Raw genomic sequence first — 25,520 nt, 5'->3', positions numbered from 1 at the left:
AATTATGAAAGATAAGTGGATGTGATGCTACCCCACCCCTACTCCCACCCCTCAGGACAGGCTGTATGCACACCCGAAGGAAATTGGTTTTGCCAGTCTGATAGGTAGTGCTAATGACAGGTAGCTAATGCTACCCTCCTCCCCCTTCTGCTGTGTTTGCGCTAACCGCTAACGACCGGGTTGTTTGCACAGGGAGCGGTATCATTAGGGATGACTTTTTCCTGGACAGCAGTTGAGCATTGGTTGGGAGAGTTAAAGATTTCTCTTGACAGAGAATAATGAGACTATTGATTGTCCTACAAGATATTTACCAAAGTCTACCTCAAAACCACAAAGGACATTCACACGTGTCGGGGGGCAGCTCCCGTGGAATGCAAGGAGATTACTCCTGATGGAAAGAAAAGTAACGGCTTCACCTCCTCTGTCCTTCAGGGCTAATATGTCTTGATAAGGACTGTCTCGCTGGCCACTTTCTTTGCTATTTACTGTTAAGTAAGCATGTGACTGTACTTTTTAGGGGAGTCAAATGAAAGCAGAGATGTTGGGTGAAGGAATGTATGAAGGAATGAATTGGAAGAAGGCAAAGTGTTGATACTTGGAGGTCATCCACAGTGCTGTGATGTGTTACAGGTGACCACAAATGGGAGGGCCAGCTACTATGTGTCCTACCAGAGAGAGCCGTTCATTCGCATCAAACTGCCCAAATACTCCCTTCCGAAGGTAAGTTACCCTTTCCAGACTATCCGTCATGATTCTGATATCATGATTCCGTCAGATTTCCATATATTTTCATGGATTTATGTATAAAGTATTAAAAGAAAACCCCGATCAAGGCCTAGTCATTGATTTCACACATATACGTGTACAGATAGTAAGCAAAAGGTTTGTCTCTTCAAAAAGATGTATCTTTACATCATCTCCATGTATTGCTGTAGTTCTGCATCTGTGTAGTGTGGAAGGGGCCACAGGGTCTAAACCCATTGCATGGTTGTACTGGGCAGCACAGCTGAATCTGAGGGACTTCTAATATGTATTCGGTCTGCGGCTGTCGACCTGACCCCACGACCAACCCCCCCATCTTCACATTGTTATAATCCGCCGTCCCCTCGTGCCGTCCAATCACCACTCCTCTAATCTCTCCGACTCCTCTGATTTCCTCCTCGACGTGCGAGCAGGACCTGCACATCGTCAGCACCGACGAGAACCAGGTGTTTGCCGCCGTGCAGGAGTGGAACCAGAACGACACGTACAACCTCTACCTGTCCGACACACGCGGGATTCTCTTCACGCTGGCCATGGAGAACGTCAAGACCACCCGGGGCCTGGCAGGGAACCAGATGCTCGACCTGTACGAGGTAGCTACGCTACGCTAGCGGCCGCTAACCTGGGGAGTAGCACAGCGGGTAACGCTAAGGGGGTTGTTAGCGCGCCAGGCTACGTTAGCGCTTGCTAATCCTTTGCCTGGTAATGACCTTGGTGGTGCTTAGGCTATGCTATGCTGCAGGCTAGCGGAGAACACTGTAGGTCATTGCATTAGCATTCATTGCAATGCCCCGGTTCCGTCTCCTTCCCTGCTGAATCCAGTTCATCACTGAAGTCCACTGGCAGGTGTGATGGTGAGAGAGGGGGAGGGAGATATTGGCCTGGTTTTCAAGTCGGCACCGGTGACAGGGGTTTGGTAATTAACATCGCCACTGCTGTGTGTGTGTGTGTGTGTGTGTGTGTGTGAAGAGAAGAACTTAAGAACTTAAGATCAAGCTCCTCTTCAAAATATGTTCAATATTCCCCTGAAACAACACTTCAATCCGTCTTTTATGGAAAAGACAGACATTTCTCCTGAGTTCCCACACAATTGATATGGCAGAGATAGATACCTTTTGACCAAAGCACTTTATAAGTCTTGTTTATTGTTGTCGCGCCCTAGAGGGAAATGCTGCAAATGTCTGTAGAAAGTCTCCCGCAAACTCTCAGAGAATTGTTCTGTAAATGGTCCCAGGACAACACAAGAAAGGTCTCATTTCTCCCATCTCTCCTTTGCATGCTCATTGAAGCCTCAGTATTTTTGAACTACTTCTCAAATCAATTATTTCATTTGAAAATTGTCAAAGTTTAAAATCTAATGACAACTGTTTGACTGCTATTTGAATAAAACGTTTTTTTTTTTATTGTTGCCTATGATGTTAATATTTAAATGTGACCATCACACAGTTTTTAAACCTCCGACAAAGAAAAGTGTTAACTGTTCTCCTACAATCAGCATTTCATTAAATTATATTCTGCCCCGGCTATCATATAATTACCCAATTTCATTTTTACTTCTCCCAATGAGCAAAAATACCAGATTGAAGGAGAGGGAAAGAAGGGAGGGTGGTGGTGGTGGGGGGGAAGTTGTGGTGGTGATTTAGTTAATGTAGTGGCTATGTTGCTCTCCCAGGTTGCCTTTACTGCCAACTCTCTTAAAAAAAACCTCCGGAGCTCTGATTCAGCAGCACATCCATATTTCTAATATATTGCGGAAAGCTTCATTAATGTATATTGGAAAAATTGTACTGTGCTGTCTGCAGAGGGTGGAGGTGGACACATGTTATACGCTGTCTTCGAGGGAGGGGGGGTCGGGGGGGGGGTTTGGCAACAAGAGTTGATATTTCATCATCGTCCTCATCGGGGTGGTGATGCCACACCTCAAGTCGTTGTTTTATTGCTCGTCCACTGATAATCTCGGATTTCACCGACGCTCGCGCGGAACGTAAACGGACCACATTAGTATTTTCAGCGGGGCACTGTGGTGAGCCTTGGAAAGCCAGATGGTGAGGTCATAGCCAGTGGCGAGGGCGGTGCTGTCTGATTTCCCAGCCTCGGTAGTCCTCCCGCCGTGTTACACACACACAGACACACACACAGACAAACACAGACACACGCCTGCACACCTTGACAGAGGCCAAACCCCTCCATTAATACTGCACACTGCCGCTAACACTGTGTTGCAACACATAATCGCTAAATAGAGATGGCGAAGGGTGGGTGGTGGGTGGTGGGGGAGTAATGTAGGGAGCGATGGAATAGGAGGGCTGGATGGGTAGGATGATAAATAATTACCCCTGGTGATGGACAGGTTTGGCCAGAGGAAGGAGAGATGCTTCTCATTAGTCGTGTCCATCCCAACCGCCGGGTTTCTATGACGATGTCAAATACGGCGCCTATTAGTGCCACTTACATCGACGGAGCCCTACAGGAAGGGATGTCAGAGTGTGTGTGTGTGTGTGTGTGTGTGTGTGTGTGTGTCTGTGTGCGTGTGTGTGTGTGTGGGCGAGTTAGGGAGAGACATAGGACTGGAGCTTCTCACCAGCCGAGACGGACTGCCTTAATGCAGGTCATCATCATGCTCCCACAGCACGTCCAGCATGTCACCCTTCAGCATGGGCAGAGGGCTGACACGGCGGGCGGCTGACTGGAGAGAGACCAGGAGCATCACTGCTCTGTGGTGTCTGTGTGTGGCGTGTCTGTGTGTGGTGTGTGTGTGGCGTGTGCGTGTGTGTGTGTGGCGTGTCTGTTCGTGGTGTGCGTGTGTGGTGTGTGTGTGTGGCGTGTGCGTGTGTGTGGCGTGTGGTGTGTGTGTGTGTGTGTGTGTGTGGTGTGTGTGTGGTGTGTGTGTGTGGTGTGTGTGTGTGGCGTGTGGTGTGTGTGGTGTGTTGTGTGGTGTGTGTGTGTGGTGTGTGTGGCGTGTGGTGAGTGTGTGGCGTGTGTGTGTGGTGTGTGTGTGTGTGTGGCGCGTATGTGTGTTCCGTAGGTCTCTCGGGAGACAGAGGGTGTCACGGCGCAGAGAGGTGTCGAAGTCAAATAGGCTGACGTTTAGCCATGACACCGTTCAGAAAACCTGGGAAGGGATGAGATGTTGTAGGGGCGGGGGCCAATTAAAGAGAGCAATTAAAGGGGAAGGCGACTGGTCGTTTTGATGGCTGCTCGACAATATCTAAGTTGAAGAAGGAGCAGGCAGGGTGGTCTCCTTCTGTGATCGTCAGTTTGACAGACAGGGCCTGCGTCTCCAATGACAACCCGGCGTACAACCCCACTCAGTCCACTTCCTTTGACAAGCGCCACGCAATACTGAACCAATGTCTGTCCGCAAGTAGACTACTCCCAAGTATTACTGAGTAGGATGCAGGTTCGAGGTCATCCAAAGTACCCAAGTATGACCTGTACAGAGTCAGTTCAATTCAGCACAATCTAAAGTATTAGATTAGAACGTTCCAGAACACCAGCCGTGCATGAGACGCAGCCTCTGACGCCAGCGCTCGCTCTGTAGGTTGCAGGTATCAAGGGGATGCTCCTCGCCAACAAGCGCCAGGAGAACCAGGTGAAGACCTACATCACCTACAACAAGGGCCGCGACTGGAGGCTGCTCCAAGCCCCCGCCACGGACCTGGCCGGCAACGACATCCACTGCGTCCTGGTGAGTTCACGGTCCGAGTCCGGGCCCCCCCCCCCCCCCTGTGCTGCCGCCATCGTCCTGTGGGATAACTCGTCGCGCTTGCGTAGTCACGTCGTCGTGTCAAGGAGCATGCTGTTGAACGTGGAGGGGGAGGGGCTTGTGTGTCCTTGTCTTCGGAGAGGGTGTCTCACTAAGTCCCTCCTAACCCCTGGAGGGGAAGTGTAACAGGATAACTATTAGGTGGAAATGATGTGTAGACATTAGATGGGAGTCCATGCTGTTTTAAGAGGCAATTGCCGGGCCACGTCGGGTCAGGTCGTAGGTTCAGCGTGATTGTGCATTCATGTGACATTTTAATTACCGAGCTGGAATCTGTTTGATTGCCTAGTTAAATCCCCGCTACCCCGATGTGTCCTTGGAGCAATGTCGCACGAACAATTGAAAAGATTAAATCCATTGTTTCTTTCTTTCTCTCTCTTTTTTTTTTCGCGGTCTGAGGTTTCTCGGGGGGGGGGGGGGGGGAGGAAGAAACGGAATTTGTCTTTTGTTGTGTGCACTCGCCCTCGAGTCTTGACACTCTGTTTTATGTCGAAACCCTCCTGTCTTTGAATTAATGACGAGATGAATGCCATTAGAACAAAAGCCATGACGACTTTTCTTTTTATCGACAAGTCGGAAGGACGCTCTTGTGGTTCTAATGTAGCTGCTTTTTGAAGGGCTGTCTTCTAATCACCAAACACCGACATGTAGGAGCGATGTCCTCTTGTGTTACATCTCAGTGCTTTCAGACTTGGAAGGGACGTGCCATCCTTCTCTGAGTAATTAACCCTAATCAGATAACGCTATCCTTAAAAAATCCAATTAATTCGGTGGATGAATCGTAACAACGACACAGTGTATCGGCGCATGGTCTTTGTGGATTTGGAAGAATTGGTCTGAAATGGCTTTACGCCGTTCCTTCCTGCGCACACATGTAGAAGCGGACTCCTGAACAATGTCTTAACCGCAGGTAATTGAGGACGTAACATTTACCACATGCTAACTCCGTAGAGACAGCGCGTGCTACTGCGCCCCCACTGACATTCCGTTTCTTCTCTTCCGTCCAGCCGTTCTGCTCGCTTCATCTGCAGCTCCAGACGTCAGAGAACCCCTACTTGTCTGGGGCCGTCTCCACCAAGACGTCTGCTCCAGGCATCATCGTGGCCACAGGTGAGAAACACACAATCGCCACTTCCCGCAGTCGACCATTGCAACACGGTATCACCTTGTCGGCCCGTTCCCGGGGCTGAAGGTTTCTTGACAGGGCTGTGTGGTGGGACGGAGACGGGGACAGCTCAGCGGTAGAGCGTTTGATTGCAGATCGAGAGGTTGGGGGGTACCACTGTACGTCGCTCTGGATGAAAGCGTCTGCTTAATGAATGCATTTCTCTCAAGAGCCTCTACTTAGTTATCCTCTTAGTTTAATGGCCCAGAAGGAGGAATGATTCACTTTGAAAAACGTGAAGTTTACTTTCTTTTTCATATGGCGGCCTTTCTTGAACCAGGTTTATAATGTTACTTAGTATGTTTGACCTAAGTTTTTATAGTAGGCCTGTATTATTCAATAGCTACATGACCAAACGTTTTGGCTTCTAGACAGTTCTGGGACTCTGGCCACATTGTTGTGTTGATTCACAGAGGGACACTCTCCTTCCATTAGTGTTCCTTTTTATATTTTCTTTTGTTGTCTACATATGGGGGCGATTTTAGGATCAGACCTTTAGTGGTGCTCAGCCCCCAATGAGAGAGGGACACGAATGCAGTGCCTTGCAAAAGTGCTAAACCCCCTTGCTAATATAAATCCCTAATTTCACTGGATAAAAGTTAGTAATAAGTTAAAGATAACAGTTAGTAATACATTTATGTATTATTATGCAAAATATTGAATGAATGAAAAAACTAAGGATGTCCCTTTCTTCAAGAACTACCAGCATCAAATGATAATAAACAATATTTAAAACAAAAAAATATATTATTTTATAGGGGTGCTGAGATTAAATCTAGCTGGAGCACCCCTAAAAAGGGTCTAAAATCGCAGCTGTCTACAAATATTCACACTTAACCAAGTGTACCTGTTCTGACCGAGGTCACACAACACAAAAGATTACCCGTGTGTTCAAGCATACAGTACCTCTGTGTGTGTTTGCACTGTGTGTGTGTGTGTGTGTGTGTGTGTGTGTGTGTGTGCGTGTGCGTTGGCGTGGTGATTCACTCCCTCTTTCTTTGCTTCCCTTCACACACGTCAACTGGTGCGGAGATCGCTTCATGAACATGACAAACACCATCCCATCAAACCCACACACACAAACACACACACAGACACATCCTTGTTCAAAAGGCTGGGGCCTCAACATGGATCAAGACAGTAGTCTGTATGTGGTGGAAGCTTGAGGAGAGAATGTTGAGTCATATCTCTCTGTGAAGCCAGGAAAAGCAACCTGGAGTATTGGATGTTAACTCACTCCGGTTATGGGGAGTGATGGAATTGAAGTAAGATTGGCTTTGCCTCTCAATGCTGGTTTGGGAGGTCGGTTTGATATTTTCTGAAACTAAAAGTTTGAATTCCGATTTAGAGATGATGAAAGCTAGAAACTTCTGACCGAAGCTGTTGTGATTGACGTCTGTCTCGTGACTGTCTCGCGACTGTCTCAAATACTGAATGTACTGAATATTGAATGTCAATATTTCTCATTTCATCGGCATTGCTCTGCATTCCAGTGACCGATCAGAAGATTAAACGTATTATTGAGACACATATTATTATAAACAGATTATTGTGGTAAATATCTGAAATGGGAGAATCAATGTTTCATCCGCAGGTAACATAGGGACAGAGCTTTCCTACAACAACGTTGGGATGTTCATCTCCTCCGACGCCGGCAACAACTGGAGACAGGTGAGTGTCCCCAGACTGCAGCCTGGAGGGAGTCTCGTCAACGCTGGCTCGTCTCAGCGTGTGATCCAGCTCTGACGGCCACACGCCCCCACTCCCCCCCCCCCCCCCCCCCCCCCGTCTCTCCCCCTTCCAGATCTTCGAGGAGGAGCACAACGTGTGGTTCCTGGACAAGGGCGGGGCGCTGGTCGCCGTGAAACAACCCTCAGTTCCGACGAGGCACCTCTGGTAGGCTCCCCGGGAGAGGAACTATGAAGCGCTAAACAGACGCGAACACATCTGTGATCAATAACGCCCTTGGTCCTCATCACCTCGTGCGTTCTCCAGGAGGCTCCCGGGGGGGGGGAGGTTGAATTGAAAGAAAGAGCCACTTTCACCACTTTTCTCTCTCTGCTGCTCAGCCAAGTTCCTTCGCCTTTAGTGTTGGCATTAGCACATTTATCCCGGGCCCCTAAATTGGGAGCGGCCACGTTTTGCCTCAGTGGAGGCTAATCCAAGTGAGACCAGATCCCCCCTCTTAGATCCCGTTTCGGAAACCATTTTAAAATTAGGTTTAGGATCAGCCGAGTGTAAACCTTACGGTTTTCCTTTTTCCATTTTTATTTATTTATATATATACATATATATATAAAAAACTTGTCTTCCTGACGAAAGGATTGAAGTGCGCTGGTGGGGAGGACTGCCTGACTCCGTCGCAGTCAGAGACTCGACACTTCCACATCTCCACTTTGCTTCCCCCTCCTATTTGGTTTGTTTTTTTCATTTTATTTTTCCCCCGAGCGAGTGCAACGTTTCCCAAACCAGTCCAGATCCTCTTAATGGATGCATGTCAACGCTTTGTCTGTTTCTTGGGTGCTTTTAGCCAGATGAAGGCAGCATTGGAAGGGGAGGGGGAAGGTAGGGGAGTTAGGGGAGGGGAGGTAGGGGAGGGGAGGTAGGCAAAGTCGGGGAGGTGAGAGGGGAGGGGAGGGCAGGGGAGGTGAGAGGGGAGGGGAGGGGGGTAAGGGAGGTAGGGTAGGGTAGGGTAGGGTAGGGTAGGGTAGGGTAGGGTAGGGGAGGGGAGGGGAGGGGAGGGGAGGGGAGGGGAGGGGAGGGGAGGGGAGGGGAGGGGAGGGGAGGGGAGGGGAGGGGAGGGGAGTCTGTTTGAGTGGGATGCTCCCTCCCGTACTTCTTTGGGGGTTGTGACGGCTCCAGTGCCGTTGTCACACTCAGGTAGTGCGCTTGTTCGCACTTCTGCAGCGTTGTTGATAAGCTGTCAGAATCGATAGAGCCCAGAACCCCAGCGATTTTTGTGGGTTTGGCTCCAGACTCTGTTTTTTCTGTTCAGATAAGAACCTTCTTTTCTTCTTCTCTCCGCTTCCCTTTTGAATCATTTTCCGCCTCTCTGCTTTGATAGTCAAACACTGTACCTTCCCCCCCCCCCCCCCAATCCCCTTTTGTATCTAGCAGAGGCTAGAGTGGTTAATTACAGCTGGAGGAACCGGAGATTGGTATAGGTGTGTATTCAGAGTAGTCACTTGTTCTGATCCCTTCCTGAACTCGTCAACGCTGTTATTGAAAGTGTGCAGTCTGGGGTAAATACACACGTTCTCCAAAACGATGTTGCCGAGTTCAGAAAGTATCAGTACAAGTGACTACTCTGAAAAGAAAAAAATCCAATGGCTGGTTTTCAGAAACACATGCACACATTATAACACCTACACACAACCTGTGACCTATACACCTGACACACAACCACTGTAAGTACACTAGCATGTGCTGTTGTACATATACATTTAGTCATTTAGCAGACGCTCTTATCCAGAGCTACTTACAGTAAGTACAGGGACATTCCCCCCGGGGCAAGTAGGGTGAAGTGCCTTGCCCATGGACACAACGTCATTTGACATGGCGGGGAATCGATCAAGGCAACCTTCTGATTACCAGCCCGACTCCCTCACCGCTCAGCCATCTGACTCTCACCTGTTGTAATGGTGTGGTGCGGTGTGTGGGGTCACGCAGGGTCAGCTTTGATGAGGGGAGGCAGTGGAGCAGACACAGCTTCTCTCTGGTGCCTCTGTTCGTGGACGGAGTCCTGGTGGAGGCAGGCGCCGACAACCAGATCATGACGTGAGTAACACTCGGTCTCTGTGCACAAGCCTGTGTGTGTTTGTGAAAGATGTGTGTGTGTACCGTGTGTGTGTGTTTTATTCTATTCTTATATATTATATATTTTCATATTGTTATCTTTCGGTTAGCATTGAGTTTTATTGTACAGGTTAGGTGGTAGAGAACAGAATAAGGAAGTCCCATTGGCTTTGGATAGGGAGAGAGTTATCAACTCAAGCTGTCAGTCTGTCTCATGCGGAAGTATGATTAACTCACAGAGACCCGATTTATCAGGGTTGTCACTGACTGCATTGAACGAACGGCTCATTTGATAGATATATTAAGTATATCAACACGGACGGCCCAATTACTCAGAGACCTGACCTAATTGGTTAAAATGTGGCGCGCAGACAGCTCCTGTCATTTTATATCAACTGGAGTATTTTTCCAGGTGGGTTTTTATTCATGAAGTTTGAAGAAAGTGTTTCCTGTCTGGCGTGTCGAATGGTGAGTGTGTTTTTTGGACAAACTTTCGATCAGCCTCACGTTGTCAACGCGATTTGTAGGTTTTTCGGACACTTCAGCCACCGGTCGGAATGGCAGCTCATCAAGATCGACTACAAGTCCATCTTCAACAGGCTGTGTTCTGAAGAGGACTACCAGACCTGGCACCTTCACAACCAGGTAGAGAAACACGACCGCTCAAGATAGCACTGCCACTCTGAGCCAAGAGTAGCAGATGATACCTCAGTATGGAAATATGTTCTGAACCTCGGGTTGGTAGACATCGACACAGTGGGAAGGACTAATGACGATGTCCAGTATGGATTTGCTGTTGTTGTTGTTGTTGTTGACACTTGTCTCTTGACACGATTCTGCTTCCTGCCTCTTCCCTTCAGGGCGAGCCTTGTGTGATGGGGCAGAAACAGATCTACATGAAACGTAGGCCTGGAAACTATTGCATGCTGGGAAAGGACTACGCCAAAATCCTCTCTGCAGAGTCCTGTATATGCCGGGCCCATGACTTTGAATGGTGAGAAGGCTTCTGTTTCACCCACACAAGAGCACCACAACACTGTCTGACTCGAACCACGGTAACTTCCCCTTTAACACGGCACCGATGAGGGCAGAGCAGCTACGAGTCTCTTGTGAAGTAAAAGCCAATTTTGACATTTTATGGTGTACTTTCTCCCCATTTAAGCATATTCCATTTTGATATGCTATTTCAAAGACTCATTAATTTGGTCCATTTGTGGTGTCAGTTTTCCAATAATCTGATACGTTTCTGGAATCATTTTATGCCATTTGCCCATAAAGTCTTTTGGATGGCTTTGGCTCTGTTTTGTAATAATGTAGAGAAGACGAGGGGAGTAAACAGTTTCAATTTGTATGCAAATCCCAGGCTAGCTGTTTTTATCTTGTACAAAGCAGAGGATTGAGGAATAAACGGGCACGTTATCATGCGAATGTATTCAGAGGTCAGACTTCATGTGTTTTAATTGCCATCCATTAGCGTCTGCAATGTGATTTGTTTAAAAAAAAAATTGGGGGGGAGGGGGTTGGAATTATTCATTTTGGTAAATATCTGACTACATGTCTATCTTTCTCGCCCCTTCACTCTAACCGTCTCTGTCTTTCCCTCGCTCACCCTGTTTCTATCTACAATTGAAACGTGTTTCAATTCTTGACGGTTAACGTCATGTTAAAAGGGGGTCTTATTTTAGCCTTGTTTTAATGTCCAGTTCTTGTTTGAACTTCCTTGCTTTCCTCCAGTTTGAGTTTGATTGACAGACAATTTCACACAATAAGCCAGGTAGGAAAGCCCAACTCACCAAAGGCGATTGGCCGGAACACCACCCCCCCCCCCCCGACTCTGTAATTGATTGATAAATCAATGTCACAGTCATTATTACAATAAGCACTTGCCTAACCTGTTTGTCGCCGTGACGTAAATCACTTCCTGATTGGGCAGGGGGCGAGGAAGTGGGAATTGGCGGACTCCTGCACAAAGACCCCCCGCCCCCCCCCTATCCCAGCGTTCCACTCTGCCTCTCTCTAATCAGGAGCGTTTGTCAAATTCCACCCCGTTCCCATCCCCCATATATGTCACAACAACGCCGTTTCCATGCTGCCCCAGTGTTCAGGAGGTCGTTGGGGAGGAGAGCTGTTCAAGTCATATGTCCTTTGCATGATCTATGCGTGCTCCGTGTGACCGTGCGTCGCTTTGTCAACAGCGATTACGGATACGAGCGGAGGGGAGACGGGAACTGCAGGCCGGCGTTCTGGTTCAACCCCTCGTCCGTGTCCAGGAGCTGTAGCCAGGGGCAGAACTACTACAACAGCACAGGGTCGGTGTTCCCCTCCAGCTCCCTGACCTCCTTTCCTTATTCATCATCCCCCCCCTACTTCCTGTTCCTGAGTAAATATATCGCTGTCTATCGTGCTGTATTGATATCTCTGTGCTGTATCATCTTGCCACTGTGATTAAGCACTGTGAGGTGGCCCGGAGTGTCAGCTCTGGGTGTCAATAGTGATATGGTGGGGCTTTTTGGCCAGAGTCACAGAGCCGACGTAAGATCTATACTGAGTGACACACTGTGCTGCTGAGAGCAACAAACAACTGTCAGCCAACACACGCACGCACACGCACACACGCACGCACGCACACACACACACACACACACACACACACACACACGCATGCACGCACGCACACACACACACTAACACACACACACACTGATCATGGCTGTAAATGGTCATCAGCGAGTCACCTTCACCACCACAGGAGAAGCCGCCACAAACAAAAACTGACTGACTCTCCTCTCCCAAACATGTCTCTTTTTTCGCCCAAAGGTATCGGAAGGTGGTGTCCAACAACTGCACCAAAGGGGTGAAAGACATGTACACGGCCCGGAAGCAGCAGTGCCCCAACCGGGCGCCCAAAGGCCTGGCTCTGACCACCCGGGAGGGCATCCTCACCGCCAGCCTGGGCGCCAACGTCACCTTCCTGGTGCATCTGGACGAGGTGGGCACAGAGCCAAGATGGCTCCCGCTGGATCTCTTCGGAAAGGAAATGGATGCCGGTGCGGCATAATGAATGACATCGATTTTTGTTTTAATGCCTCACGCCACGCGGGATGAATATCGATGTGCTTGGTATCGATGCGTGAGGGGCCGATGGTTCTATGGCTGTGTGTGTGTGTGTGTGTGTGTGTGTGTAGTCTGCCGTGTTGGAACATTCCGGTAGTCCGCGTCAAAAACGGGCGTTGAGAAGAATTTTAGCAGTTCCGGCGGCTGACTCGCAAACGGGAAGTAATCTAATCCACAAAACTATTTTCAAAGTGTGATAGAGTCTTCAGGCCCCTCGCCCCCTACGGCCCTCTGAACTGAGAGAATGAGGAGTATAAGGAAACGTGACAGAGATAAAATGAGTGTGTGAGAGAGAGAGAGAGAGAGAGAGAGAGAGACCTCTTGAGACCCTTATACCAGGGAGTGAGTGTGGTCTGGGTATATCCGTTCGCTTCTGCCCACTCCCCAGACGCCGCCCGAGACGAGTGCACATTAGATCCTGGGCTCCGCTACTTCGAGTCATATTAGAGGGAGGGAAGGAGGGGGGGGGGAGGAGGATGGAGCTAGCTGCTGCGGCGGCGGAGTTAGCAACGACTGCGATGGCAGTTGATGTTTTCCCTCAGCTGCAGCTTGGAGGTAAGTGTGTCTCTCCCGGGGCGTCGCCCGGGCCCAGTTGTCATATTACCACCGTGATGAGTCGGGGGAAACAAAGCCGGCGTCTTTCATTACAAGAGAGGAGAGATTGTCTGGGTCAGGAGGGAGGGAGGGAGGGAGGGAGGGAGGGAGGGAGGGAGGGAGGGAGGGAGGGAGGGAGGGAGGGAGGGAGGGAGGGAGGGAGGGAGGGAGGGAGGGAGGGAGGGAGGGAGGGAGGGAGGGAGGGAGGGAGGGAGGGAGGGAGGGAGGGAGGGAGGGAGGGAGGGAGGGATAAAAGCAAAGGGAGACTGGGAAGAACATTTCTCACAGCGTCGGGTCCTCCACATTTGGGAAAATCCTTCTGTCAAATTCAAACTTTAATTTATATTCATGAGGCCTGCGATGGCAGTATTTCTTGGTGAGAGCAAATGAGCCTAAATATTTTATGTGCTGTAGGTAACTGTAGAGAGGACGGAACCAAGAGAGAGAGGGAAGGAAAAAGAGACATTTGAAAACATAGAGACCGGATGGCATCGCTTGTTGTTTCTGGCATTATCAGAAGTAACCCAGATTTCACCCTGGATTTTCCCAATCTAGGATTAGCATAATTAGACTGTATGTTTTTGTGGCCGCGGCAAGCAGACAGTTTTCACTCCCTGTCTGGGATTGGGCCGTGTGAAATGGACGAAGGATGACGACAGAGACAGTTTGGTCATTTCTCCATTACGTCTCCCCCAAAAAACAATTAGGTTTGGACATTTTGTCTCTGCTAATACAGTTCCCCTTTTGTTCACCTGATCTCGTAGCCAGAATAATGAACCACACTCCAACCAAAGGTGACGATGGAACGTCCCAGACACATAATCTGCCCTCCCTGTCGGTACTGTAAACCCCCAACAAAACGACATCACTGTATTTAGCCCGTCTGGGCTTGGTCAGGGTGGCCATTCACCTGGACAAGCCCGCTCCTTGTGTCAGACGGCACAGCAGTCCAGTGTCAGCCAAGGCTTCTCACAAAACGCTCTATTGTCATGGAAACAACACCGATGCCCGGTGCCCAGAGACTCAGGCCAGAACGGGCTCGGTTCCCAAAATTCCCTGAGAGACAAACCCAGACAAAGAATGACATTTAGCCAGCAGGGCCTAGTATCAGTCTCAGGCAGATTAGCTATCCTGACGTGCTGGAGGGTGAATCACAGCTGACGGCGGGCAGACAACAGACATGGACAAAAGACTGAGCGACACGAACGCCACCGCTGAGTGCTAATAGCCTTACGCTTTGGCCCAAGACGCGCTCACCATCACGGCTTCCTCCGCGACCATATACACACACTGTTGCCATTCTTTTCTCTTTTTTGAAGCCTCCGTTTTTTTTTTCTTCTTCTTATCCTTTCGATTTTTCTTCCAGTTTTAATTTTCCAGGCAAAGTGGCATGAAATGTTCCCAGAGAAGCAGCCACACATGCACAGAAGTGTTGCATGTTTTCACACGGCGCCACGCTTGGAAAGAAGCAGAACAGCCAGCAAGGGGATAAACGGAAGGAGGGAAAACAGGGAGTGAGAGAAGGGAAGAAAGCCGACAAATAATGGGGTTTTTGCATTTTGTAATTGTGTGTGTGTGTGTGTGTGTGTGTCCCCACAATGCTAATGCAGTGTTACAAATGAAGATCCCAAAAGCAATGCGTTACAATGTGCCACAGGGAAACTGGGAGCTGGCGTTTGCAGGGTTGTGGGGCGGGGGGACCAGAGGGGGGGTGGGGGTGGGGGGGTACAGGCACGCATTTGGTCGCCGTGACAGCTGGAGCCACCGACACTTGTGGTTGTGTTGATCCTAGGAAGCACCAGATGTAGACCCCACAGGAACGAGGCACAGACTCATTACACATGCAGGGCACACACACACACACACACACACACAGACAGTATGAGCAGACACCAGCAGTGACTCACACACACACACACACAGTTCTCTCCAAATCTCTCTTTTGGCTAGTCCCGATGGTGTGTGCGTGTGTGTTGGTGAGAATGTCAGTCAGTCCATTGACTCTTGCACCTGCCACCCCGCTGTCTGTCTGCTGATTGCAACGTCGGCTTCACCGTTTCCATGGTCTCGTCAAGCTCGCTCTCTCTCCTTCTTTCCTTCTCTCTCTTTCTCTTGTTCTCTCTAGATCTCTTCACTATCTTTTTCCCTACAATTTTGCCTCTCTGTCTCTTTCTATCCATCCATCTCAGCCTCTCTCCTCTCGCAGACCCCACACAGCCACACCCACTCCAGCCCACCCACACCCCCCTTTCTATCCATCCATCTCAGCCTCTCTCCTCTCTCAGACCCCACACAGCCACACCCACTCCAGCCACACCCACACCCCCCTTTCTATCCATCCATCTCAGCCTCTCTCCTCTCTCAGACCCCACACAGCCACACCCACTCCAGCCCACCCACACCCCCCTTTCTATCCATCCATCTCAGCCTCTCTCCTCTCTCAGACCCCACACAGCCACACCCACTCCAGCCACACCCACACCCCCCTTTCTATCCATCCATCTCAGCCTCTCTCCTCTCTCAGACCCCACACAGCCACACCCACTCCAGCCACACCCACACCCCCCTTTCTATCCATCCATCTCAGCCTCTCTCCTCTCTCAGACCCCACACAGCCACACCCACTCCAGCCCACCCACACCCCCCTTTCTATCCATCCATCTCAGCCTCTCTCCTCTCTCAGACCCCACACAGCCACACCCACTCCAGCCACACCCACACCCCCCTTTCTATCCATCCATCTCAGCCTCTCTCCTCTCTCAGACCCCACACAGCCACACCCACTCCAGCCACACCCACACCCCCCGGCCGACTCCATTCCCGGCGGTGTTGTGTAACACGCTCAGCCCAGGATGCACGCTAATGTCGGAGTGTCACAACAGCAGCTGTTGGACCGTTGACAAAAGCGTAATAGCGATGCTAGCTCGGCCGGCCTGCCCCCTCTCCTATGCGGATGCACCTGGCGGCTGGGTGGTGGGCGGTGGTTGGGGACGTGACCCTCTCTCTCTCTCTCGCTAGCCACGCTCACGCCAACCACCATCGCACAGACACGCACAGACACAGCCAAACGACGCCCTGCTCTGTGCCGTGCTAGCGTTGCCAAGTGACAAGTCAAAGGCGAAAAGTTGTTGTAAGGTTTTTCGAACATTGGTCCTCTAGCCCCTTAATTAGCATGATTTGTTTTATGGTCAGCACATCGCAGCAGCTTATTGTTGCTTTAAAGGTTAAAACTAATGAAACACACAGGCTGGTGCGTCGGTTTATTTGTAGAGAGCTTCAATGGGTTTGTTATCGAGGTTCGGAAAGTCTGAAAAAGTTTCGGTTGTGTGTTTCCCCACGGCGCACGTCAATGGTAGTGTTTTTTTTTTTTCTTCCTCTCCGGGTTGTGTGGTTCTGCGCAGGGGGACTCGATGAGGACCAACATCCAGCTGGACTTTGGGGACGGCACGGCTGTGTCCTACTCCAACCTGAGCTGGACCGAGGACGGGATCCGACACGTGTACAAGACGGCGGGGATATTCCGCGTCAACGCCCTGGCGGAGAACGCGCTGGGCTACGACAGCACCACCCTCTTCCTGCACGTGACATGTAGGCCTGTGTCACACTTCTAAAAACGGTGTCGAATCTGCAGTCACGTTTTACCGTTGAATATCCTTCCTCTGTGTTGATTTGTTGTCTGATGTTTAGTAGTGGCAACAACAACAAAAAATCTACACAAAAACATCGATGGATATGGCATAATAGGCTAAAAGGAATCTAGAAGCGTTTTTAGCATTTACCTCTTGTATTTTTTTGCTGAGACAGGAGTCCTTTTCCGGTACGAAAGCACTCAAGGGCTTGCTAGACAGTTACTGTACCACAAAATGTCAATTCATGTTTTACTAAGACTTATCCCTTAGTGTAAATCCTAGAATCTAGGTCGGACGAAGCAGATTATTTAAGTCCTACTTCATATCTCAACAAATTAGCCGCGCTCCCAGAACTGTCAAAAGTGTCAGCTGAAGGTGAAGCACGTTTCCCCAGCCTGCTAGCGAGCCACACGCAGCCCTACACCGTCACACACTGACTCTCCTTTCAGTTTGTAATGAAGCAGCGGGAAAAGTGTCACGTTAATAACACCTCCGAATCCAACACGGCCTGTTTTAAAAAGCCTTCCACGAAGGCTTACGCTATGGCTCTTTGCGGCTCAGTGGTTGAATGGGCCTCTCGTCTCTTGATTTCCAGAGCCAGACTTTTTTTTCCAATTTGTAAGGTGCCATTTAAATTATATCTCTTGTCGCTAGGCTTCTTTCAATCAGTGCACTTTGATATTTCGATCGTGGTGACGCTCGTGGCAGTTTTCACCGTGGTAGGCTACTCTGTGTTGGAAGGTAATGGAGGAGAGAGAGAGTGAGGGTGCAGGTGAGGCTGTCAGTGCCGTGCCAAACACGACTCCCGATTTCCCCGCTGAACATTTATAACACCAAACACAGTTTAGCAAGCTTGTCCAAATGAGTCAGAAAAAAAACACGCGCGCACACCCACAGACACACACACAGACACACACACAGACCCACCACACTTGCACACACAGGCTTAGAGAACACGCACACAGACTCGCACGTATAAGCACGCACATTCCTACACCCCCACACACACACACACACACACGGAATGACTAACAGAACCTACATCAGAAAGCCCAGATATAAAGCTTAGTTCCGGTGGAACCGGATAGACGAGGACTAGAGCAATGGGAAACCAGGGTGAGACCTTGCCAGGCCGTCGAGTCACACAACCTTTAACCGAAGTTTGTCCCAGAAAAACATGGTTTTACATCTGTCGGCTGTGTGAAACTTTACCCTTGGGATTACTGTAATGCCACCAATGGCTCCGTCAGCTTCCCTTTCTCGCTCTCTACGGGGAGTCTTGACACATTACTCACTCAGCTATCACGCTAGGAACATGATCACCTCAACGTAGCTTTTGTTTGAGAGACGTTTACCGATGTGGAACAGGTGCTGTGGCCTACTTCTTCTTTTGACGTACATTACATAAATATGTTGGGATGTTTATCACTACTTTTGCATTCGTACTAGATATTGTCGTTTTTGTCTCGTCCCAGTTGAGGTATACTCAAATCCGGTCGCCGTCTCACAGCAGATGTTTTATTTTTGATTTTTTATGTTCTTGGACTCTGGAGTTTAAACCGTGTTTTGTGGTTGTGGTTGTGGTCAGGCCCCGTGGAGCATGTCCAGCTGCTGGCTCCCTTTGTGGTCATCAAGAACAAGGAGGTGAACCTGACCGCTGTGGTGTGGCCCAGCCACTCTCGAACCATCACCTTCTTCTGGTGGCTGGGGAATGACACAGAGGTATGTATGGTGTTGCCAGACCACTCATAATGTCATATGAAGAGTCTTGTTTTAAGATGATGATAATATTCATGGCTGTGAATAGAAGCTGTTATAAAAACTGTAAATAAAAAAATGTACATTGTTATAGCTGTACAGTTATTAATGGCTATTAATATGATGTTGTGAATGATTATCACAAGGGAATCGAGACTTGTTCAATCCTGTTTGTTGTCCCCAGCCTGTGATAACGCTGGAGGGAAGCATCTCCTACACCTTCACCAGCGAGGGGATGAACACGGTCACGGTCCAGGTGTCGTCTGCCAGCTCCATACTGCAGGACAGCAAGACCATCGCAGTCCAAGGTGATCACCGCCAGTTCTAACACACTGTACACGGCAATTAGGAAAACAGCCTGGACCCCGTCTGAGCGCAAAAGCTGCAAAGTCGAGACAGTTTTGAATGCTTCGCCGTACGGCTGGCTGTGTGTCAGAGCTCTTCATAAACTTGTCGTAATCATGGTTGGATGTTTTCTGCCTTGAGTTAAAGTCTCATAGCAATTGTTCCACAGTAGAGGTAAATGACTGTGGGCAACAACAAAAAAACGCTAGTTGAAAAGAACTTTCCTGTGTGTCAGACTGACTTAATGGGTGGCTCTCCCTCGCCTCTCCTTGACAGAGTTCTTCAAATCGCTGCTTTTATCTTTCTCCCCTAATCTGGACGAGTACAACCCTGACATCGGCGAGTGGAGACAGGATGTGGGGAGAGTAATTAAAAAGGCTCTGCTCCAAGTAAGTGTGAATTTAGTTATTTCTCTCTCTCCGCCACTTTCTCTTCATCTCTGTTTCTGTATATTTTACTCTCTCTTGCTGTCAATCTTTCTATCTGTCTCTCTCAATCTCTCAGCTCTCTCTTTCCCCTCACAGTCCCCCCCCCCCATCCCTCATTCTGCCATTCCCTTTTAGCCTGCCCCCCCGCCACTCCACTCCACTCCTCTCTCTCTCTCTCTCTCTCTCTCTCTCTCTCTCTCTCTCTCTCTCTCTCTGTCTCTCTCTCTCTCTCTCTCTCTCTCTCTCTCTCTCTCTCTTTCCGTCTCTCTCCTCCCCCCCTTGTCTTTTTTCTCTCCGCTCCTCCGCTCCTCTCCATGCAGCGTTCGCCCTCAGGCTGTCCTGTGATTCGTTATCACACAGGTGCGCCCCTCCCTCCCTCGCCTCCCTCCCTCGCCTCCCTCCCCAGAGACAGACTGATGAGCACTAATGCCTTATTTTCACAAGTCCACAATGATATGCTCACCGAATGAACTGGGAATGGGATCCTGACTGCAGTGCCTGTGTGGACAGTGGGTGTTGTGTGTGTGTGTGTGTGTGTGTGTCTGTTGTCTGTGTGCATGCAGGAGGATGACTGTCCTGGTGTGCAACACGTGGACTCACATACCTTCTGCTGCTAGCATTCAGCACGCGGTCATCTTCTCTCATGTCCATAGCATGTTGAGAAGGGGAGCTCAAGTTCATGGGTTTGCAATAAGGGTTACACGTACGAGGTCAGGGTCGCTGCGATCAAGAAACCTCAGCTATTCATCGAGTGCCGACCACATTTCTGTGACATAAAAGCTCAGCCCTTGCACACATGCCTCGCATAGAACTACTACTTTGGGTTTACCTGAAACAAATGCCCGGCATGTTCCTGTAGCTCTGCAAGGGCATTGTAGGAAAACCTCCTCCCTTGACTCCCTCTCCACCTCGCTCTATTGTTCTGCCTACTGCCTGTCTGATCGCAAGTTCATATGTCGCCGTGTTCCGGTTTCTGTCTCTCTCAGACGTCCTCGTGTTCACCCCTTTCCAACCTCTTGCTGTAGATGACAGCCAGTGCCTTCTCTGAAGGAACCCACGTCGAGATCCATTCATTCGGCGAGGTCGCATTCGAAATTCTGGTTTGTATCGGAAACAAAAGGCTGCGATATGAAGGCGTTTGAGCAGCTCTCGGACAACAAAACAGGAAAGATGAGTGGGGCTTTCCTTTACAATTAAAGTCAAGGTCCATTTAGCTGTGGTGTCCCTCCATCGCAGATGGTGAATACTAAGTGGTCAGAGCCACTCTCTTAGTCCTGGCTGTACCCTGACAGAACTCTGAATGGAACTTTACTGATTTGTTTCTCCTCTCAGTGTGTGTGTGTGTGCGTGTGCGTGTGCGTAGAATGTAGGTGTGTGTGCATGTGACTCCTACCTCTGTGTAAAATGTCAGTCCTTTCGAATCAAGTCAAGACAGTAAATTGCAGCAATTGGTGGCCATCCACCATCCTCTTCCACACAGAAATGTACTTTTGAGAGAACTCTGTGAACTTCTTATGTCCTTGCTACAAGATTAGCATGACTCAGTTCCTTTATCCTCGATCATCTTACCCTGTTATGTCAGGTGTGATGTTTGGAAATTGCATTAGGGAAAGTGAAGGAGAAGATAAAACACCCCGTATCGTGACAGAAATGAAAATATCTGTCCTCGAAAGTCGGGTGTTTACTGCAAAGATGCTCAGTTTCATCTGATTATTTGAGTTTTGCCGCACAGTCAGATTGTTAGGAGACTCCAAAGCCCTATTCACTTTAAATATGAAACCGAGAGAACCTAAAGTGTGCAGAACACTTCGGAAGTGTTGCCAGTTTGACCCCATCACCGACTCTCCTGCTACCCCCGGCTAACCCCAATTTGATTATTCAATCCAGCAATGAGTTTGGAGGGCATTAAACCCGACGCTCTCAAGCAGCCAGCCAGAAGGCTTTTTAAAGTAATGAATGATTGCAATGAGAACAAACATGGTCTGAGTGTATTGATTTTCGAAGGGGCTATTGCCTCTTTCTCCCCCTTCCTCCTCCATCTCCACTCCCCTCCTTCGCCCCTTTCTTCCATCCCTCCACCCCTCCTCCTTCTTCTTTCTCTCTGCCCACAAATGGCTCCCTGCTTATTCCTACTTCTCTTTCCGCCACTCTTTATTCGCCCCCTACTTTTGCTTTCTCATAAAGTGATTTCTGGGCATGGTCATTGATTGGCTTTGAGTGCAGCCAGTGTGTTGTCCGCGTGGGCGTAGAGACCTGAAAACCTGTAACGTGGAGAGTGGTGGTGGGGCTGGAGCTCTGGCAGCCTGGGGTGTCTGAAGAGGTTAAAGGTCATGAAGAAAACGGTTTGATAGTGGTTGTTTGGAATGCAAAGAGAGGAGGCATTTTCCCAATCAAGACGGAAAATTGACCCTTTCTAAAAAGTAGACGGTTTGGATTGACATGACAGACCTGTTAAGTGCACTTAAGTGAAGAATCCGTCACATACACATAACATGAGTATATGTCTAAGCAATTAAAGGGCATGAAAAATATACGGTTTGTCGGTCCCCACATTTCTAACCAACATTAAACAAAACAATCCAGTACAAATATGTCATCGTTCTAACATCATATATGTCACTGCGTCAACATCTAGATAGGTCGCTGGGTCAAACATCTGCCTGTACATGTCGCGGTGCCAACACTATCATTCAAATGAATGGGTTGTTATCAAGCTCTGTGGAAGCCGGGTAATGACCATTCATTTGAATCAGGTGTGCTGGAGCAGGGAAACATCTAAAACAGTGGTTCTCAACCCTGTCCTCAGGGACCCCCTGTCCTGCATGTTTTAGATGTTTCCCTGCTCCAACACACCTGATTCAAATAAAAGGGTCGTTATCTAGCTCTGTAGAAGCCTGGTAACGAACGTGCATTTGAATCAGGTGTGTTGGATCTGGGAAACATCTAAAACAAGCAGGACAGGGGGTCCCTGAGGACAGGGTTGAGAAACACTGATCTAAAACACGCAGGACAGTGGCCCTCGAGGACCATGATTGGACACCCCTGCTCCATACGGAGCCCCCAAGGCATGGCTACTACCTTGTCTCTGGTTGTCCCCTGTCCCAGGTGTCAGAGTTCCCGGAGGAGCAGCTGCTGGTGGCAGTGTTCCCCGGGGTTCCCACTGCGGCCGAGCTCTTCCTGTTGCCACAGAAGAACCAATCAGAGAGCAGGAAAAAGAGCGAGGAGGAGCTGGAGAAGGTAACGAGCGCTTGGATCGCCGCCGTGCGCGTTATATTTTGTTTTTGGTGAAATTTCGCATTTCGTTATATTCGTAATGAGTGGTGGTGCAAAAATTGAAATCGCCTTCTGGAATTGAGCTGAGATCTGAGGCAGAATTGTGGAATATGTGTACTATAGTATTAGTGAAACAGTATATTATAAAACAATGTATAATAGAATACTTTTGGCTCTGTAATGATTATTTTTTTCTTTTAAACAGATATCTGAGATTCTTGTCAGTGCTCTCAATCAAAACCTGGTGGAGTTTGAGCTGAAGCCAGGAGCGAGAGTTATAGTTTACATCACACAGTTAACATTGGGTGAGTGCCACATTTCTGCTTTTCTTTATGAATATATTATAATATAATAACGTATTTTTCTAGGATATATATGAACTCTGCTTCAATTGTTCGAATGTGATTCGACACCATTTTTTAACAAGTCAGTTTACTAAAAACCTTTACTGTGGTGATCACGTTTTGATTAAATTAATTTTTGCCCGGCAATTAAATTTCATGCAAGACTGCCACTGTCTTGAGCCCAGGAACATTTGGGAGTGAAGGAAGGGGTTTCTTTTTAAGTGTTGCTACTTGAGACTAGGGATCTTTTATATCTGCTCTGAAGAGGCAAACATCTGTTCGGTGCCTTTTACAGCCATCCAACCACAAAATGAGTGTTAGACTGAGGATAATTATGTTGATTATTTAGTCCTTGAGAAAAAAAGAAGGTTTGGTTAAAAACATCTCTGTGCAGAATTCTGAATCGCCTGGAAAAAAGAAACAACATAGCGGTGTCGTTTGAGAGCTGTCTCCATACTGGATGAATAAATTACTACTTGCTGCAATTGAAGAAGTTTTCAGACATCCCCAAAACGACTAAAGCTCTCACTTGTAATGGAAAATGCTCCTTGTTGCGAGTATTTAATCAATTCACAGCTTGAACCATTGCCTTGATTTTTATGTTTTCCCCAAAACGACTACTTTGTGAATAGAGGTATATTTTCCACCAAACTACGACTTGTCATGGCTGAATCTTAGAATGGGCAGAGAAGGAGGTTTGGTCATTGGTTTCTGGCCGAGGTAGTTGAAAAGTTGACAGGTCTTAGTGTATAGCCTTGGCAGTTTCCATTAGGCTTCCAATCCCTGGGAGAACGTAGCCTAGATTTTGCTGTCTCTGGCTCTAAGCACTAGGTATAGCCACTGTCTGGGTGTGTTCTGAAGCACTGCATACAGCACTGTGTGCCAGGGCGCTGAGCTGCATCTCTCTTCAAACTCCAGCCTGGAAAAGGTCTGAATAGCCTTCAAGGTGCTCCAGTAAAGGTCACAAGCGTCACCAAGGCTCCCTCTTAAAACTGTGAAGCTGGTCCTGGAAAAATAAATAGAATGTAGAAAATACAGCGTGTGCCAGCTATCTTCAATGATTTATTAATTCCCTTTCATTCAAGTGTTCAGGGTACCTCAGGGGGAGAGAGGGGAAATAAGGTGTGTGGCATGCAATCTGAAGAAAGAAATGTACTTTGTTAAGTACTTTTTGTTTCTACAGCTAGTGTGAGATAGTACTGGTTGTTCAAAATAGAGTGCTTCTTTTACCATAATAGTGTTTACCTTTCTTCTTTGAATATTATTATTGCCTTTGCTTGCTTTAAACAGGTGGCTTTTAGTTTATAAACCCAACCATTAGGAAAAGCAATTTCATGCTGCAACGGTCTTAAAAGATTTTGGATATATTAAAAAGCTAGGCTGGTTCTCCTCTCCCAATCTATTCACTGTCCATATTGTAGCTGTATCTGTTCATCTCGGGATATATTTGCTTTTTAGAGTCATCCATTAGAAAAGACATACTGTTGGAGAGCCAGCCTTGTAGATAAACAGAGATAAAATCCTTGAGAAGGTGTACGCACTGTTGTTATGGAAAAGTTTTTTTGATTAGGTCACAACATTGCTTGACTTAACAGTCATGTTGTTGAACACTGTATGATCTTGAAACAAAGCATTTTTTTTTTTTTGCTACATTGTCAACCTTTTCGTTAGCCGAGAATTCAACTTGAATTTAACAAATTACACTGAGAATAGTATTTGAAAATAAAGAGGTTTTGTAAGCATGCCATTTACATTACTTCATGTATAGCGGATCTATGCAAACTGACGTACAAACAATGTGAACCCTGTATTAGCCTCAGCAGATGACTCATAACTAGAAGTGCACAGTTCTACCAGTATCACAGCAGTTAGCGACAAGGAATGGTCTGCATTCAACAATATATCGTTTCAAAAAACACCAATGTCTCCTAGAATATCAAGACTGCATACTTTCACAAAGTTTTTTCTCTCTCACTGAAATGATGTATCACATAGGATACATCCATCCATTTCGAAAACACACCTCGAACAGCCCTGGGTTTGTGTAGAGTTGTCTAGTCATAACGGATACAGTATACATGTGTGGAATGTTGGAATGTTGAGCAGTGTTCTGAACCAGACTGTTCTTCCACAGCACCCTTGGTGGATTCCAGCCCCAGACACAGCAGCTCTGCCATGCTGATGTTGCTGTCTGTGGTCTTCCTGGGCCTTGCTGTCTTTCTGATCTACAAGTTCAAGAGGTAATGCCTCTGTATGATTGTGTCTGGTTGCCCAGCACATATGTCATCGTCTTATATCTAATATCTGCAACATTGCGATAACCGGTTGTTGAATATTAATTTGCCACTTGTGCTCGGGTCTGTATCAATCAATGACGGACAAATGACTTGTTTTTGAAATATTAATTTCGCATTTTCACATAGACGTCGCAAAACTGATTTTAATCATGATCAGAATGCACAAGGCACATGTGTGAACCTAGTGATGAAATGTTCAGAAAAGCGATCATTAAATTGGTTAGTATGCTGTTCCTGTGCATCAGCTGCA

The 25,520-nt window shown here is 48.1% G+C and overlaps 1 protein-coding gene across 1 annotated transcript in view; it reads left to right on the top strand.

Annotated features, from left to right (window-relative positions):
- The window catches only part of sorcs3a (sortilin related VPS10 domain containing receptor 3a), a 127,890-nt gene that overhangs the window by 98,439 nt on the left and 3,931 nt on the right, over nucleotides 1-25,520 (top strand). Inside the window, exons 8-25 of the mRNA XM_084685810.1 lie at nucleotides 631-720; nucleotides 1,176-1,355; nucleotides 4,304-4,450; nucleotides 5,536-5,638; nucleotides 7,288-7,364; nucleotides 7,498-7,589; nucleotides 9,363-9,470; nucleotides 10,016-10,133; nucleotides 10,349-10,482; nucleotides 11,684-11,797; nucleotides 12,306-12,477; nucleotides 16,598-16,784; nucleotides 18,414-18,547; nucleotides 18,768-18,891; nucleotides 19,205-19,317; nucleotides 22,462-22,593; nucleotides 22,835-22,934; nucleotides 25,108-25,213. Of these exons, the coding sequence (XP_084541936.1) occupies nucleotides 631-720; nucleotides 1,176-1,355; nucleotides 4,304-4,450; nucleotides 5,536-5,638; nucleotides 7,288-7,364; nucleotides 7,498-7,589; nucleotides 9,363-9,470; nucleotides 10,016-10,133; nucleotides 10,349-10,482; nucleotides 11,684-11,797; nucleotides 12,306-12,477; nucleotides 16,598-16,784; nucleotides 18,414-18,547; nucleotides 18,768-18,891; nucleotides 19,205-19,317; nucleotides 22,462-22,593; nucleotides 22,835-22,934; nucleotides 25,108-25,213 (2,231 nt within the window). The remainder of the gene's footprint in view (nucleotides 1-630; nucleotides 721-1,175; nucleotides 1,356-4,303; nucleotides 4,451-5,535; nucleotides 5,639-7,287; nucleotides 7,365-7,497; nucleotides 7,590-9,362; nucleotides 9,471-10,015; nucleotides 10,134-10,348; nucleotides 10,483-11,683; nucleotides 11,798-12,305; nucleotides 12,478-16,597; nucleotides 16,785-18,413; nucleotides 18,548-18,767; nucleotides 18,892-19,204; nucleotides 19,318-22,461; nucleotides 22,594-22,834; nucleotides 22,935-25,107; nucleotides 25,214-25,520) is intronic.

This window comes from Hypomesus nipponensis, chromosome 21 (assembly GCF_054491055.1).
Source record: "Hypomesus nipponensis isolate SF chromosome 21, ASM5449105v1, whole genome shotgun sequence".
NCBI lineage: Eukaryota > Metazoa > Chordata > Actinopteri > Osmeriformes > Osmeridae > Hypomesus > Hypomesus nipponensis.
This window is presented reverse-complemented; position numbering and strand designations above follow the sequence as displayed.